This window comes from Delphinapterus leucas, chromosome 3 (genome assembly GCF_059928025.1).
Source record: "Delphinapterus leucas isolate spDelLeu-1000000601 "Yukka" chromosome 3, BTC_Dleu_Yukka2, whole genome shotgun sequence".
NCBI classification, from domain to species: domain Eukaryota; kingdom Metazoa; phylum Chordata; class Mammalia; order Artiodactyla; family Monodontidae; genus Delphinapterus; species Delphinapterus leucas.
Window position 1 is genome coordinate 128,490,854 of NC_143131.1, and position 17,894 is coordinate 128,508,747.

Genomic DNA, 17,894 nt, shown 5'->3' on the forward strand with positions numbered 1-17,894 from the left:
ATACTCCCTTTAGAAAGCTCCATGCGTATCTGTCTTGATATATTCCCAGCAGCTAGCTCAAGGCTTGCCACAACTAGGCACCATTTGTTTCCTAGGTGGATAGGTGTACGGGCAGATACAGGACTGTGAACATACCCTGAGCAATCAAAAAAGACTTCCTGGAGGAGAAGGCTAAGCTGAGCCCTAAAGGATGAGCAACAGCTGGCCCAAGGGGTGGGGGAGGGAAGGAAAAGGCTTCATACAGAGAAACAGCATGGCAAAGGCCTGGAGCCAAGAGCATACAAGAACAGTCAGGAAAGCAAGCCCAGATTCTTCAGGGCTCTTGCGGATGCCCAAAGTTGCCAAGATGGTGGGATTGTAAGTTGGCAGGAGGGAGGGAGGAGGAGAGGGGAAGGATGGAAGCGGAGCCCCCAGGAAGAAGGGAAGAGGTCCCAGCAGTAAGCTGACACCTTCTCTCCTGCTTCTGCTCCCCCCTCTTCCCTCCTCACCCAGTGCAGTGGTTGAGGCAGCATTTGGGGCAGAGGCTGCAGCTGAAAGATGAGGCCATGCCATGCTGGAGGACAGGAAGTCCAACTGCCGACAAAAGGCCGGATCAAAACGCTCCCTTAGGGCTTCCCTGGTGGCGCAGTGGTTGAGAGTCCGCCTGCCGATGCAGGGGACACGGGTTCGTGGCCCGGTCCGGGAAGATCCCACATGCCGCAAAGCAGCTGGGCCCGTGAGCCATGGCCGCTGAGCCTGCGCGTCCGCAACGGGAGAAAACGCTCCCTTAGAGGTGGGCTTGGCCAGCTGCAAGTCGGTCTCTCTCCCATGTGGCTCTTTGCACAACAATAGTAAGTAGCCCGTCAGACTAGTTATCCCAGCACCCTGCAGGATCACAGCCACGGGGAGAGGGCGGCGCAGGGGGGCCCCAGCACTGGTCACATTTAGAGACGCAGGGACAGTCCTTCAAATCACCCAGGGTTCCCATCATTGGTCATTCTCACACCAACCTGGTGAATTTACATCTCCCAGTACCACCTGCACAGCTGTCCCCACTTCTCCACCTCACCCTGACTGCCTGCCACTCCTCTGGCACACAGGTTCCTGGCCTCAAGTACCGGCGAGGGGAGGGGAGAGAAGAGGAGAAAGGACTTTCTACCCTGAAATATTCAGCAGGCCCCAGTGCCAGCTGGTGAGCAGCCTGGACCCCAGGCTCCACCCAGGCTGCTGCTAGAGCAGGAGTCCCGAGGCCGCTCGGGAACCTAAGCCACATGAGTCAGAGAGGTGGCTGCCCAACCAGGACTCCACCTGGAGCAGGCCTGACCCAGGCCTCCCCACCAACACCTGCCACTCTCGCCCTGTCCCCTAAGCGTTCTGATGCTCACCTTCACGTCAAACCCAGAACATCCCTGTGAAATGAAGGCCACAGAGCCATGCCTCTGGGCCTTTCTATGACACCACACTATTTCTTTATGACTTTGGGCCTCAGGGTCCCCCCTTCTGGAGGGAGAGAGGGAGAACTGACACAGAGATCACAGTAGAAGTAACTGGGGGTGGCCTGGACCAGAGAAAAGAGGGAGTGGCTTGTTCTGTGCCTCTGTGTGTGTGTGTGTGTGTACACGTGTGTGCACGCGTGTGTGTTGGGAAGGGGTGCACAGGAGCAGAGTTGGGGTGCTAATAATTGGGAGCATTAGACACAAACTTCAGCTCAGTGGAAGGAAGACCTTTCTCACTCTTCCCTAGCACAGCCAGTACCCGACTGATCCAACTTCGATTATTCAAAAAGTGATACACTTTCAGTAGAAACTGTACTTTGAATTGTACATTTTGATCTTTTCCCGGGCTTGCGATATGCTGTAGGGTCCTCTCTCATGATGCTGGGCAGCAGGGGCAAGCCACAGCTCCCAGGCAGCCACGCGACCACGAGGGTGGTCATCTAATACACTGACGGCGATTCTGTACCCAACCATTCTGGTTTTCACGTTAAGTACCGTATTCGATACATTACATGAGATATTCAACACTTTGTTATGAAATAGGCTGTGTGTTAGATGATTTAGCCCAACAGTAGGCTCCTATAAGAGTTCTGAGCACAGTTAAGGTAGGTGAGGCTAAGCTCTGATGTTCAGTGGGGTAGGTGGATTAAATGCATTTTCAACGCATGATGTTTTCAACTAACCATGGGTTTACTGGGAGGTAACCCCACTGCAGGTCAAGGAAGACCTGTATTGTCTTCAGCCACCTTCTTCTTTCCCCCGACCCTTGCTCTCCAAGCATCCAAACTGCTCTTACTGCCCTGCACACGCTACGTTCTCTCCCCTCTGCCCCTCTGTTCCAGCATCCCCTCTACCTAAAGCGCTCTCAGCCCCCTTGTTCTTCCTCAAGTAGCTCTCTCCAGGCAGCTTTTCCTATTTCCTCAACCTGCGTGCCCCCAGAGCTCCTTTACTGCTCCCACTAGAGCATTAGCACTGTGCATGGGGGCTCCAACTCATCCCATAGGATAAGGGACCCCCTAAGGCTCTGCCATCCTAGGGCTCTTGCTTGTAGGATGTCTATGGCTGCTGGTCCGTGGCGACAAGAAAGCTCAGGTCAGCTAGGCAGACAGCAGGGTCTGGGAGCACTGGTGCAGGAGTCCAAAGATGTGTGCCCTAGGTCCTGGCCACCCTGGTCTCCCGGGACCTGATCTGTCCGCTTGGGTCATCCAGAACCCTGCAATTCAAATGCCTCTCAGGAAGTAACTCTGGGATGATTACTCATGGGAAATGGGTAGCAACAACAACTACGCCTTGGATCTTTGTCTATAACCACTAGCACTCTCTCCTGGTCAGAGAGGCCACTTGTGCAAAGTGTGTTCCTCAGAGGCCGACAGGCAGGCCACGGCTAAGACTTTTTTGAGTACTGATCCTACATCATATAACACACTGTGCTCTTCAAAAATTGTGAATAGACATCCTTAAGGCCCTTGTTCATTGGGTGGCAAGTCATGAAGATGGGGACAAAGTTTAGCTATCACTGAGCTCAATCACCTCATAATGGAAACTGGGGCCACAGAGAAGGTAAAGAACTCACCCAAGATCACACAGCTTCTGTATTATGTCTGTGGCCAATAGCTCTACGATTGACATGAGGGACCAAAGGGGCCAAATCAGGGGTCCCTTTGTTTTATTCTCCCTTTTCAACCCCACTGTTCCAGTGACCACGTCTTTTTCTCTAAGGCCAGCCAACAGGGCAAACCCTGGCCCAGAGCAACACCTAGCTCTGACCAAGGACGGAACCTAATCCTGGCCACACACAGGAATAAAAGCTCTGATACACCTCAAATTCCACAGCCCAGCAAAGCGCTCAGACAGCATGAAAGACTGGTGTCTCTCAAGCCGGGGAAACTTAATCCCAAATGCATGTGACAGAGAGGACCCAAATCCACCTCCAGAGCAGAGAGGACCCTCTCTAATGCTTTTGCCTATCCAGTATCCATCTCCCTTCCTGGGGGAACCACTCTTGGGCCAGGCAGTTCAGGTGGGACCAGCTCTACCACCTGGATCCAAGTTACCCAGGCCCAGCCAATGAAAACCAAACCCAAGATTTTCCCTGGAATAGTTTGGTATAAATTATGTTGTATCCTGCATGCTGCCCAGGAAGCAGAATGGAAGCCTAGAGCTGCTGCTGATGGCTAGTATGAACAATTAAGGAAGAATGTGTCCAAGAATGAAGCCACCCAGAGGAGGCCCAGTTCACGGAGGCAGGATCCTGACAATATCACATGGGCCCCTGGATCCAGCCAGACCTGAAGCCCTGGGCTTCTCAGTCATGTGAACCAATACACCTCCTTTCTGCTTAGGACGTTGTGTGTTGTCATCGGTCACTTGCATCTGAAAGAGCTGTGACTTATATAATAGGAGCAAGCAAAGCCTGAGAACCTCTCCCACTCTGGTACCAGGGATCTGTGCTGCAGGCACAGTGACTCTGGGAGAAGCCCAGGCCCAGGGGAAGGACTATAGGAGGGGAAGCCTCCTTACCTGTGCTAGCTTGGCCATGGTCTCGAGTTCTGCAGCAGGCAACACTGTGGAGAGAAGAGAAATGCCATGAGATTCCTCTGCACTCTGATTCCCTCCGTTCTTTCCCCTAAATTTCCTCAGCCTCATTCCTTTCAAGGGAGAGTGTGTTCCCGCAGCTGTTTTCCAGCTGCCTCCAGCCCTTCAGGTTAAATCACACCCAAAGACCCAGCTCAGGGCCAGGCACAGTTTTTGGAGGATAATGGATGGACTAGCCAGTGTCCAGATGCTCACAGCAGGATGGGAAAGACTCCTGGAACCAGGAGAACTTGAAAGAGGGAAAGGGCACGACCACTAACCAGCACAACTCCTCCAGGCCACGCAGGGCACTTTCCCAGATGCTGTCTCACTTAATCCTCACAGCAATCCTTCCTGGAGTCAAATTCCCCTTTTTTATAGAGGAGGAAACTGAGGATGGGGGTTCAGGGAGGTTAAATAATTTGCCCAAGATCATACATCTTAAAACTGAATTCACTATATACGAAATAAACAACAAGGACCTACTGCATAGCACAGGGAATTATATTCAATATCTTGTGATAACATAAAATGGAAAAGAATCTGAAAAAGCTGAATCACTCTGCTGTACACCTGAAACTAACACAACATTGTAAATCAACTATATTTAAATTAAAAAAAGACCCTGAATTCAACAAAGTCTAGATCCCAGGGTCCATGCCATCTGCACCATGCATGCTCTCTTTCCAAGTCACCAAGAACAGTCCCAGAATTCGGGGCTTAACAGTCTGTAGATGGGCACCCTCAGGGGCTCTGGGTCACCTGTTGCAAATATCTGACAGGCTATGGTTTCTTTAGCATCTACTCCTATTAGGCACTGCTCTGGGCACTGAGGATATACCAGTAAATAAAAGAGACTTTCTAAAACATGTGCTTTGCTGGAGCTTCCTCTACAATGGGGAAGGGTAACAAACATATGATAAAAACTAAGAAGAAAAGATGAAGCTTGGCTGGGAGAGAGTGACAAGGGGTGTGATCTCAGGTGGAGTGGCCAGAGGCCTCATGAACCATGTGGCTACCTGAAGGCAGTGAGGTCAGTGTGGCTGATACAGCGGCAGGGAGCGGGGTGGGGACACTTGTAAGACGTGGCATCAAGGGACCAGTGCCTAAGGCCACTGTAAAGACTTGGGTTTTTCTCTGATGGGACAGATCATGGGTGAGGGTGGGCAACTGAACAAACAGGACACACGATCTCACTGAAAGGGGTGTCAGGACACAGGGTCTGCAGTGAAGGAATAAGAAACAAAGATATCTTATCTAAAAAGAAAGGTAAAAAGGGACATTGCTGCTTTGGAAAGGGGTCAGAGAAGGGGGAGCGGGGGAGCTACTGAGCACTCTGCAGGAGGGCAGAGAGGGAAGAGCCACAATCTTCTTGGGATGTGAGGAGAAAGAAGGACCAGTGCTGTCCATTGTAGTCAGGACTGCACGGTTTGATCTTTTTAAACCATGTCTATGTATTACTTTTTTAAAGTAAAAATAACAAACTCTATCAGACTTATATCCAGTAAGAGCTACAAGGAACTGAACTAGAACAGAAGGTAGAAACCAAGGAGATGCGTAACCTCAGTGTTTTCCAGTTCTTCACATACCATCACCCCTACCCCACCCCACCCCGCCAAAGAAACAAACAAACAAACAAACAAAAAAACACTGAGGGGAAATCAGCCCCTGATCTCAGCCCATAATCCTGCTCTCTCGCTCTGGGGCCACAGGAGACATGTGACACAGCAGGGAGAACACAGGTTTGGAGTCAGACAGACAGACCTGGATTCAAGTCCGTTTTGTCACTTACCAGCTATGTGACCTTGGGCACGTTGCTCATCTCTGAATTCAAGCTTATCTTTAAGTACAGAACTGGGGCTTTCCCCTTCCTGCCTTGGAGAGTTGGAGGATGAGACCCAACTTATGTCAAGGCCAGGCCAGAGATGTAAATGGTAGCATTCAGTGTGCTAGGGGGACATTGTGAGGACAGGGTTTTGTCATGTTTACCCATGTGTCCCCACTGCCTGAATACAAGTCCCCCAAACTACAGTCGGCAGACAGATGTGAGATGATGGGCTTGGGAGTGAAGAGCAGAAGGCAGTGACCTGCCTGTAACCGCAGCGAGCTGACAGCAGAGCTTGAGGAAACCCTGCTGTTTCCCTGACAACCAGGGGCCCTTTGGTACAAACTTGAGCTCTCCTCAGGAAATAGAAACTCCCCCGAGGGGGAGCAGGAACCCACATCTACCCTAGGGTCTGGCCAGGAGCCAGCTCTGGGTTTCCCCAGGTCTGGGGGATGGTATGGGCAAAATACATGCGACACAGCAGGGAGAACATAGGTTTGGAGGGAGCTCCAAGGCCAGCAGAGAAAAAGGGACTGCATGAGGCCCAGGAAGTCAGCTGAGGCCTGTCACCTGCACCTCCAGCCTCGAAGCATTTTCCTTTGGCCTTGTTGCTGGAAACTTCAGCTGCTGGCGGCAGCCCAGGCCCATCTGGACGGCTCAGAGGAGGAGCCTCCAAGTCTTTGGGAAAATACTCTCAGCTCTGAGAGCAGTTTATATGTGCCTCTTGTGAGTGCACGTCTTGTGTATACATGGAAAGCAAACTTCCAGAACTAGATGTTCTGACTGCAGTTCAGGGGGGCCAGGCTCCCACAGCCCCTCCTCTGAGGTTTCAGGGAAGCTCTGGAGCTAATCACAGAGGCGCCATCTACCCTGGCTTTACGAGGGGCTCTGATCCCTCCCAGGGCGACCCAGACCACACTTCTCAGGTTGCCTGAATAAATGTTTTATATCCAATGTTTCAGAACCCCAGAGGGCCCTTAACAATTACTTCCAAGCCCCTCACTTTCTAGATAAGTAAAGGCATCTCAGGGAGGATAAGTGACTTGCCAGGCCCAGACAATGGCTGACATCCCTGCATCCCACCCCCGGGTAATAACACGCTGGGACGTTAGGAAGAGGCCGAAGGAAAAGACCCAGGTTCTGGTTCCCAGCCTGCCCCTCTGTAACCTCAGACAAGCCAGGTTGTCTCTCTAGCCCTCAGTTTCTGCATCTGCACAATGTGGACAATATCACTCCCTCCTTGGGAAAACCCAGAGTGGATGTGAGAGGCTTTTGTAGGTATCAACCAGGGATTTTCACAGCAAAATCTCAGAATAACAGTCCTAGGAGAGTTCTCCCCCAAGGCCACAGGACTCCTCTCTATCCCCCCGCCCCCAATAGGCAAGTTTCACCATCTTGGTTGAAATAGCTTCTCAAGACTGGCAGGTATGGCCACTATACACCAGTGCCTCTCTCCTCTCAGGAACCCTGAATCTCTTTGGACCTGGATTTCCATGAAGGCTCATCATGGAAGATCATTCCAGAAACCCACTTTCCAGAAACCCATTCAACGATAGAGCTGATGGTGGCCTTGTGCTGCTGTGGCCACCTCCTGCCTCAGTCCTTTAGGCTGCAAGCAATCAGGACTTGCTCCAGAAGGAACACTCTGGGGTAGAGAATACCAGGGCTGGCTCAACCACCACTGCCTAACTATAGCATTGGGGAAACCGAGAGCCAGACAGAAGATCTTGTCCAAGTCCTGCAGAAGGACTGAGTCACAGCTCTGCTCCCCACCAATTAGTAATTTTGTAAGTTACCTAAATATGAATCTCAATTTCCACATCTACAAGATGCATATGAAGTCCCAAACATTTACAAAGGAGGCAGGGTGGCATTGTAATAAAGAATGTGGGCTTTGCAGTTATGGCCTGAGTTCAAATCCTGACTGCTCATGACCTCGGGGGAGTTACATCATTTCTCTCTGACTCGGTTTCTTCATCTCAGAAATGATAATCTCATAAGGTTTTTGTGAAAATTCAATGAAATAAGGCAGGTAAAATACTTAGCATGGTCAGGTTCAGAGTAGATGTTTAATAAGTGGTAGCTTCTGTTATCACAATCACCGTTATTAGAGCAGTGGTCTCCAAAGTGGGGTACTGGGCACAGTGATCCATTGGGGTGCAGAATGAGAATATTACAACTTTCTAAATTGATCTTGCCCTTTCATGTTCCATTGTTGATGTTCGCTATACATATATAAAGTTAAAGATGCGTATTAGGGCTGATACAAGTACACAATCAAGAGTTTGGACTTGGGACTTCCCTGGTGGTACAGGGGTTAAGACTCCGCACTCCCAATGCAGAGGGCCCGGGTTCGATCCCTGGTCAGGGAACTAGATCCCACATGCATGCCGCAACTAAGAGTTCACATGATGCAACTAAGGAGCCCGCCTGCCGCAACCAAAAAAAAAAAAGTTTGGACTCGATGGAATGAAGCAGAGGAAGGAGAAGAAAGAGGGGAGAAGAAACACCGGCATAAGAAAAAGCATTTCTGTTCTCAAGACGTAGCCTGTGGGCTTTGGTGGAACAGAGCGTACTTCTGAGAGGAGAGAGGAGATGTTGAGTATTAGGGGGTGAGATCAGGTGTGGAGGGTAAGGGCAAATTGAGAAAAATTTTATAACTTGGAAGATCATGCAAAAAACAATCACCCAGACCCCTGCGCCCCAGGAGTGCCGGAGGGACTCTGCCCACTCATCTCCAACGGCCCCCCTTCGATGCAGGCCCTCTGAGCTCCGCACTCATGGCCGCTGACACCCGTCCTGATTTGTCTGCCTTCGCCTTCCACCTCTTCACCCACTACCACACCCTCTCCCCCCTAAACCAGGAATCTCTTCCACTGGCATTTTCTAACCAGCCTTCTAGCAACAAAACCAGTGCTTTTTCAATTCTGGCTTTATTAATACCACCTGGGGAGTTTTTTGAACTTACCAACACATAAGGCCACCCCCAGAGATTCAACAGGCCAGGGATGAAGCCTGGGCTTTGGTAATTTTTGAAAACTTTCCTAGGTGATTCTGCTAACTTTTCTAGGAAGCCAGGAGGGATTTCTCCCACCTCTGAACCACAGTGTGACTCTAAAACCATCTACTTGTGAGTGGCTTGGGTCAACCGTTGTGGATTTATCATTCCTCAATTAGATGGAGGCTGCTTGTCTCCAAGGTATTGTGAGAAAAAAAAAAAATCTGTAAAAATGCACGATAATTCTTAGAGACATGCTCATTCTGTCCCATCTGATAAAGGTTCAGTGGACTTCCCTTCCCTTCCCCCACCTCTGGTGGAAAAACAAGTTTGCCTCCATTTGTACATTCCTTTCAACATAAAGGCATCTGCTGATTCTCTTCTGAGCTGGTTCTAACATCTGCCTGGTCCAGTCACTGATTATTGAGTAGAATAAAATCTTTAGCACACGATCATTTTTATATCTGAGGAATGATTTTACCTTTTCTTTAAAATTATTGTATATGCTTCCTTAATGTACCCTTACTACTAAGTGTGGTTCATAAGGATTGTTGAGTGAAAGGTACTGAGTGGTTTTCATGCTTTCTTTAGTGACTCCTTTGAAAACTCACAAAATAAAAAGGAATCACCTTGCCTACTGGTTTTCAGACTCATTAAACAGCCAGGAGAGGAAATAACTTGAGGGGTTAAGTAACTTGCCCAGCTCATAAAGAAAGTTAGTGATTAAGCAGAGGCTCACTTTTCAAAACCTATTTATTGAGCGCCTCCTGCATGCCCATTGGCAGGAGTTGGGGGTAGAACAGACAATGAGACAGACGAATCTCCCACCCCAACGAAGCTGACAAATTTTTGTGCAGTGATCTGCAAATTTTTTTGATCCTATACACCACCAGTAACTAAGGGAAAAAAATGATCATTCATCATGATAAACAAACATATACATTTTTAAGCATAAGATTAAAAGCATATATAATAAGAAGTCTAAGTTTCTTCCGGCATCCCAGAAAATCATCTTAGTGCCTCCCAGGTTGTATGTACCCCCCTTTGCAGGCCCCTGGCCTACAAAATCTAGATCCTTCCCTTTCCCCTTTCCTGATGGCTCCTCCCCCAGTCTGCTGGGAGACACCAAAGACCAGCCCCTCCGCCCTCCAGGACCTGCCTTTAATGAAGCCAGAGTAAATGCCATTCCTGGCCCTGTGCCCGGGCACACCCCCCAGCTCACAGCACTAGGGTTTCTTAGAGAGCAGAGTCTTTCCCTCTCCTGACCCAGAATCATTGATCCTCAGGCAGGATAAGGTCCCAGGATATGGTCCAGGGGCCCCGGGTTTGGAGTTGGACTGGCCTGGGTTGGAATGCTCAGGTCACTTTTGTGAGAGATAGCAAAGCATAGTGTCTCCCAGTACAGAGGCAGGAGCCAGACTGCCTGAGATCAGAGCCTGACCTGTTATTTAGGAGCTGTGTGGCCTTGGGCACATACTTAACCTCAAATGTAAAATGGGGGATAAAAATTATGCTCACCTCAGAAGAGTTGTGGTGAGCGTGAAAAGAATTAAGACATATCTAGTGCTCAGAAGACGCCCTGGCACACAGGACACCCTATGTAAGTGTTAATATTCTTTCTACCCTAAACTTTTGAGGGCTGAGTTTCCACATCTGCAAAATGGGCATGGTAACAGCATCTAACATAGGGTTCAGCCAAGGCCTGGTGAGTTAGAAGCGTTCAATAAATAATAAAAATGACTATTTTACTATTATTTACAAGGACACCCATTTTGCAGATGAGGAACCTGAGGCTCGGATCACCTGCTTTCTCAAGCACTACACCCTTCTGTGGCACCACACCACAGAGCACTTGATTCTCTGGGCAGGGCACTCTACAGTTTACAAGGCACTTTTTCACATCTCCCATCTTATAATCTCATGAGGGGGCTATCAACCTCATCCTCATTTTACAGGTGGGGGATCTGAGGCTCCAAGAACCCAAGGACAGGCACTCCTCCTTAGCCAGTCTGGGGGTGGGGTGAGTGGGGAGGGTTCTCAACCCCAGGAGGAAAGGGGGTATGGCTGGATTCCAAACCAAGAAGTTTAAAAGGATGAATAAAGGCACCCTCACCCAAGACTTCCTCTCCTCTTTTGAGAGGGAGGTAGACGGACATGCTTGCTCGAAAATCAGGGTAGAGACCACATCCTGTGCTTTGTCCCCACCCAGGAAGCATCTTAGAGGGGTTGGGTGGGGTGAGGCTGGTGACACTACTGGACCTCCCTGGAAAATTCTAGAATGGCCATGAAGACAAGCCAGGCAACTCCAACCTATTTTACCAGCTGGGTGCCCTGGGCACAGCTCTTGTCCCTCTAGAGAGGCAGGCACTAAGGCTCAGAGGGGTAGGCGTGTCCCCAGGGCTCCAGGTGGTTAGTGGCAGGGCAGAGGCTGGGACTGGGTGTGGCTGGAGCCTGGTGGCCCAGGGCTCCCTCTGGGTGCTGCAGTGCAGATGGTCCAGACGCTGGCGGCTACCCAACACTGCAGAGCTCCCTGACCCTGTCCCAGGAACAAGCCCCAAGAGGCCAGGTCACTGACTTCCCAGGAACAGCCCCCTCCTCTGCACATTCACATCCACAGTCTGCCCCAGCAACAGCTGTGACCCTTACCCAGAAACCACAAATATTTTCTGTATCCCAGCAGCCCGCGCCTCGGGAACAAGGAGTGGAAGGCAAAGATGTCTGAGTGAATGTCACAGCTGCATAGGGGGATAGAGGCCTCTGCCCCACCCTACTCCCACCATCCTAAATCTTAGAACAGTTGAATTCTAGAACACCAGCACTGCAAGGGGCAGCCAGTTCAGCAGACTTCGCCACAGAATGGTAACTAAAGCACAGAGAAGGAAGGGGCTTGCCCAAGGACCCCTGGCACCTGGAACTGTGACCCAGCTTTCCACTGGCCCCTAGGCCAGTGCCCTCTGCCATGGCACAGGGCCTGCCAGCCAGAGGGGCAGGGTCCATGGCAGCTGAAGCTGGGCAGTCATTCACCTCCAAAGGGAGGGCTAAGCAGGTCACGATATCGCATTTGGGTCAGTGGGGCGGGCAATTTAAGGTGTGCTTTGGGTAGAGGGGAGAAGGGGAAGTGAGGGAAAAGGGCAGACCAGGGAAACCAGAGTTCTTTTACAAACCCAGAAGCCGTATGTCCAAATTTGGAATTGTCGGGGAAGACCCACCAGAGTTTAGAGAAAAGGAGGGGGAGGGAGGAAGCAAAGGGTGGATCCTCCCAAAGGACCCCCACCCCCACCCCATCCCCTTGCACGGCCTAGGGTAGGCCAGGCTTCCCAGGCCTGTAATCAAGACTTCCAAACCTGTAATCATTCCTTGCAGCTGACAGATAAATCAATTTTCACAGCCATTGTTTCCTCTGAGAGGCTGCGTTTATCAGCTCTGGACTTGGGGAAGGAAACTGAGGCTCAGACAGGGAAAGCTACGGATTCAAGGTCACACTGCACGTTGTTGGTGGAGCTGGGATTCCGACTCAAGGTATTTCACGCCCATGCTCGCATCTGCGGAGTCATCTGAAGCCCCCAAGCTTTGGAAAGGCCGAAACTGGGCTGAGGGGGCGCAGGAAGAAGGGTGGGGCATTTGGCCCATCACAAGGCCCCTGGAGCCCTGCTGGAGTCTCCTTTAGAGGCGAGGAGTGGCCCCAAGAGGGCGGGAGGGTCCACTGGGGCCCTGAGGTGTGGACAGCCGGTCCCCCATCAGTCTGCGCGCAAAGAGCCCTGCCCCAACGACCACCATTTCAGGTGCAGCGCAGGGTCTGACTCTTCATGCTCTCAGTCTTCGGCTTCAGCTACACCCTTCCCTGCGGGTCCTTCCCCTGTCCAGCTGTCTCCAACCCCAGGCCTTCAGAGTCGCTTTAGTCCCGCAAAGCACGGCCAGCAGCTTGCGTGGCCCCGGCTCAGGTGCCCCCCGCCCCTCCACCACACCCTCTGCAGAGCCGGCCCTCCCCTCGCCTCGCCTCCCCTCGCCTCCCTTCCCTTCCCCTCCTTTCTCTTCCCTTCCCTCCCGCCCGCCGTCCGCCTCCGCTTCCCCGCCTGCGGCAGTGGATTTGCTCCACTATGCTGCGCAGACGCGCCCTGCCCGCGACCCACTCGGGTTCCCGCGCCCTCGGGTTCCCGGTCCCCGCGGCCCCCACCTCCCGCGCCCCTCCCCGGAGCCGGCGGCAGGCGTGGGTCCGCGATGACTGGGCATTTATGGCTCGCCCCCCGCATCCCTGAAGCCCGCCGGAAGGGGTGGGGGTCCACTGGAGCGATCCCGTCTCCTACCTCAACCTACTCACCGCGCGGCGGAAGCCTCCTGTAGCGGACGGACAGACGAGCAGGCGGACGCGGAGCTCGCTGGGTCAGAGCCCGTTAGCAGCAGCAGCCGCAGCGCAGGGGCGGGCCGGGAGAACAGTCCTCGGCTCCCGGGCCGGACACGTGGCGCGCGGGGCCCAATCGGGCTCGTCCCGCCTCCCCCCCTCCCCGCCGACCCCACCCCCCACCCCCCAGCCCCCGCCAAGTTCATTCGCTCCTGGAATCTTAGAATGTCACCAGCCGGGAGGGGCCTCGCCAGGAAAAACTCCGTCTCTGCTCAGACCCCAGACCTGCGACCTGCAGAGGGGAGGAGGATTTGGCCAAGGTCACTCGGCCCGTTCAGGGCTGGAAGTCAAAGCTCCCTACTCCAGTTCTGGACACTGTCCCCAAATTCCTACTGCTCACCAAAGATTTGTTGAGAAACAGAACCTTGAGGCTTGATAAAATTAAGGCCAAGCACTTAATCTGCCTGATCAGATTCTGTCCCTCCACAGCCCCTTCACGTCTGTGACATTACTTAGCTACTTTCCAGAGGAGAGCCCAGAGAAGCCCAGTGTTTAAACGAAGGTCACACAGCTAGTAAGTTGTGGAGCCGGATTCAAACCTGTGCCAGGTGACTCCAGAGGGGCGCTTGCTCTAGCTTGGCTCAGGAGAGTGCATAGTCCAAAAGAAAGGGAGACAGACCACCAGTTATAATCCGGGGCTGTGGAAAACCATAGAATAATAAAAAAGAGATAAACTCTTTGGGAATCCAGAGGAAACTGAGAATGACTGTCCCCCAAGGGATTTGTAAAGACTTCCTGGAGGAGGTGATGCTGTAGTGAAATCAGTAGTACTTCCCACCCACCCACCCCTTAGAAATTCTGCTTTGATGGAAAGATGGCAACCCTGGGCTGCTGAATCTTCATAGGCAAGACTCTTAGATGCCCTGATTTTCAATTAGCTCAAGCAAAAGATAGGGATGATCAATGCTCTTTCCAAAGGCTGTCTTCAACCTCTCACTAGTTAGAGAACTCTAAGCCTTTTTAGCAAGGGGACCTAGTATGTTCTTTCATCTATACATCCCCCCAACATTTATTGAGTACCTGCTGCATGCTGGGCACTGAGCTGGGAGACCGAAGTGAGCAAATGGGAAATGCTGCCTAGACCTGCCCGCATGGAGCTTCCACTCTTATGGAAGACAGATGGTTAGGTCTTTGTTACAATAAGGTTTAGGCAGTCGTAATCTGGAAACTATAAAGTGCTATGATGGCCACAGCAGATGGATCCCACCTAACCTAGACCTTTGAATGAGAGTAGTGTTGTGACCAAAAGATGAATGCAATCTAGTAGGAGACTAAGAAGAAATTAAAATAGATAAATAAATAAATAAATAAAGTAATTACCTTAAGATGAGATCTGCTGTTAGTATTCAACAGAAGTGTTACCGATCACAAGTTCATGTGTCCAAAGTAGAGTGACACCAAACACACTGAAACATCAGAGTTGGAGCAGAGAAAGGTTTATTGCAGGGCCAAGCAAGGAAAATGGGTGGCTCATGCTCAAACTCCCCAATTGTTTTGGGGGGAAAATTTTTAATAGGCAAAATTTGGGGTGAGGGCTGCAAGGTGTGTGACTTTCTTCTGATTGGCTGGTGGTGAGGTAAAAGGGTGGTGCCAGGAATCTTGTGCTCAGGCTGAAGTTAACATCCTCCTCCTGGGTGGGGGCCTTAGTTCCTGCAGAAGAACTCAAAGATATTGTTATGAGGGACTTCCCTGGTGGTGCAGTGGTTAAGAATCCACCTGCCAGTGCAGAGGACACGGGTTTGAGCCTTGGCCCGGGAGGATCCCACATGCCGCAGAGCAGCTAAGCCTGTGCGCCGCAACTACTGAGTCTGCACTCTAGAGCCCGTGAGCCACAACTACTGAGCCCACATGCATAGAGCTGGTGCTCCACAACAAGAAAAGCCACCGCAATGAGAAGCCTGCACACTGCAACAAAGAGTAGCCCCCGCTCTCTGCAACTAGAGAAAGCCCGCGTGCAGCAATGAAGACCCAACGCAGCCAAAAATAAATAAATAAATTTATTTTAAAAAAAGAAAAGATATTGTTATGTATATTTCTTCAGGAAGAACCAGGACCCTGACCCATGGCTGCACTGTTTCTTCACTGCTCCTCCCTTGTTTCTGCATTCCCTCCCTTCCCTGATTAGCAACTGTTTGAACCTGCTTCTAAATAAAGCCTATTTTCTACAAACAAGAAATGGGCACACAGAAAGGATTTGTACCTGGGAGCCCCACAGGGTCCTGCTTGGCTTCAGAAGCAACACCTTCTGAGATAGGATATGAGGAGGCTGGCCCCAGCAAGGATAGAGGTGAGGTTTCCTCAAGCATCATAATAGTATGTGCTATTTATTGAGCATTTTGTATGAGCCAGGCACTGTTGTAAGTACTTTACTTGCAATGTCACATTGAATCCTCACAATTCAGTAGTAAATATTTATTCAGCACCTACTGCATGCCAGGCACTATTTTAGGAGTTTTATTAGTAAACAAAATGAAGATCTCTGCCCTCATGGAATCTGCATTCCAGCAGAGGGAAGATAGACACACAATAAGTAAACATGACAATATGTTAGAAGGTGACAAGTGGTGTGGACAATAAGAAGAAGAAGCAGATGAAGTGTCCCAGGATGATATGGGAAGTTGCAGTATTATGTAGGGTGTTCAGCAGAGGCCTCAAAGAGAGGGTGAGATTTGAACAAAGACATGCAGGAGGTGAGGAAGGTAGCAGAGCTGATGAGAGATCTGTGGGAAGAGTGTTTTAGGCAGAGGAAACAGCTGGAACAAATGCTCCAGGAATATTGAAGGAACAGCAAGGAGGCCAGTGTGGCTGGAGTGGAGTGGGCCAGAGGGAGAGTAAGGGGGCAGGAAGGTAGTGAGGGGACAGGGATGGGCAGGGGGATGAGAAGACGTAGCTCTTAGGTGTAAAGGCAGGAACAGAGAGGCGTCCCAGCTATAGAAGAGACAGAGAAATTTGCACTTCATTTGCCTTTTGTTCCATTTGGTCCCTCAGTGGATTGGATGATACCTACCCCGTTGGTGAGGGCAAGCCTCTGTACTCAGTCTACTGAATCAAATGCTAACTCTCTTAGCTAATCAAATGCTGATCCTCACAGATACACTCAGAAATACTGTTTTACCTAGCTCTCTGGGCAGAGCAATGTGAAAGGAAAATCAAAATGGACTTGGTATTGTTAAGAGAGCTCTCTAAATATGGAGCCTGGAGGCCATTGAGGAAGTGTGACTTATGCTTGTCTTAGCCTAGTTGGAATCTGATCTTTTGACTTATTGTTCTCCAGAATATCTATTGTCATCCAGAGCCTGGTACTCAAAGTACTCATCAGACCCTTACCCTAAAACAACTCATAATATCCATCCCTTAAGGACAAATATTTACTTTCTTATGTCAGAGTCCAGCCTCATGGCTGTTTTTTTTTTTTAAATACAAGTACAATTTTCCCTTACTTTTTTTTTTTTTTTGGCCGTACCACATGGCTTGCAGGATCTTAGTTCTCTGACCAGGGATTGAACCCACACCCTTGGCAGTGAAAACGTGGAGTCCTAACCACTGGACCGCCAGGGAATTCCCAGCCTCACCGCTTTTGCCTTTATAAGCCCTGATTCTTTCTCTTCCTTGGAGCACTCTTTCAGTTATACTGGAGTCTGTGTCTCCCAAATTGCAGTTCTGAAGACCAAATAAACTCTCTTCTTATCTGCAGCCTTCTGCATGTCTTTGGTTGACCTGGTGTCAGACAAATGGGATACAGAGTGACCTGCCTTCTCCCTAACTCCAGCATCACTATGATGGGAATAAGGTACCTCTAAGAGTCCTTTGTGCTCTGTTGTTTCTTAGGTGGTCCTGACTCATAGTGGTAAGTTTTGTACCTGAACCTCCCACCTTGGTAGAAGTTCTACTCTATTTGGGTATCCTCTGTGCTGGCTTCTGTTTTCAGGACTTTGTTTCCCGTTTTGGTCTGGTGACTAATCACTCTTAGAAAAATGGAAAATTCACTCTCTAAGGGTAAGGCTGTAGAGCAGCCCCTTTCTGGAACTCCTGTTGGATTTATGTGTAAAAACTATGTATCCTAGTCTTGCAAGTATTGATCTTACTGGACTATGATTACCTGGGATGATTTACAATTAAATTGGCCAAACTGGGTCTCACTTGAAATTTCTAAATTAGTTTATCTGCACAGTTAATTAGAAAAAGGATGTAAGACAACAAATAATGGGAAGCCTATTTCAATTGGTATTGGAAGCCTCGAAACATCATAATGAACCCACGGTTGCTTCCCTCAGAGAAACTCCTAATTATCTCAAAGGATTTCCACATTGGAAACATCCTCTGAGGCTGCTGAGAGCTCTCTCTCCGGCTTCCTCTGTTCCTCCCTGTTCCTCTGAATATCTACCATGATGCTCTCCTCCCTGCTAGCCATCTCACTCTGAACTTCCTTTTTTTTTTTTTTAACACTGAGATTTATCCCCTGCAGAAGGCTAGCCATACTGACTTTTCTGTAATGACAGCCCCCTTTTTTGTTTTTTTTTTTTGTGGTACGCGGGCCTCTCACTGTTGTGGCCTCTCCCGTTGCGGAGCATAGGCTCCGGACGCACAGGCTCAGCGGCCATGGCTCACGGGCCCAGCCGCTCC

General features: G+C 50.3%; 1 protein-coding gene across 3 annotated transcripts in view; it reads right to left on the reverse strand.

The window, feature by feature from the left end:
- The window catches only part of ANXA6 (annexin A6), a 52,628-nt gene extending 39,356 nt beyond the window's left edge, over positions 1-13,272 (reverse strand). The window contains exons 1-2 of one of the 3 annotated variants that reach the window (XM_022590174.3): positions 13,191-13,272; positions 3,996-4,039 (exon numbers count right to left, since the gene is read on the reverse strand). In XM_022590174.3, the coding sequence (XP_022445882.2) occupies positions 3,996-4,013 (18 nt within the window). In that variant the 5' untranslated portion in view covers positions 4,014-4,039; positions 13,191-13,272. Of the gene's footprint in view, positions 1-3,995; positions 4,040-5,841; positions 5,900-13,190 lie in introns of those variants that run through there. The other 2 variants (XM_022590175.3, XM_089909570.1) reach the window with 2 other exon arrangements.
- Positions 13,273-17,894: the final 4,622 nt, after the last annotated feature.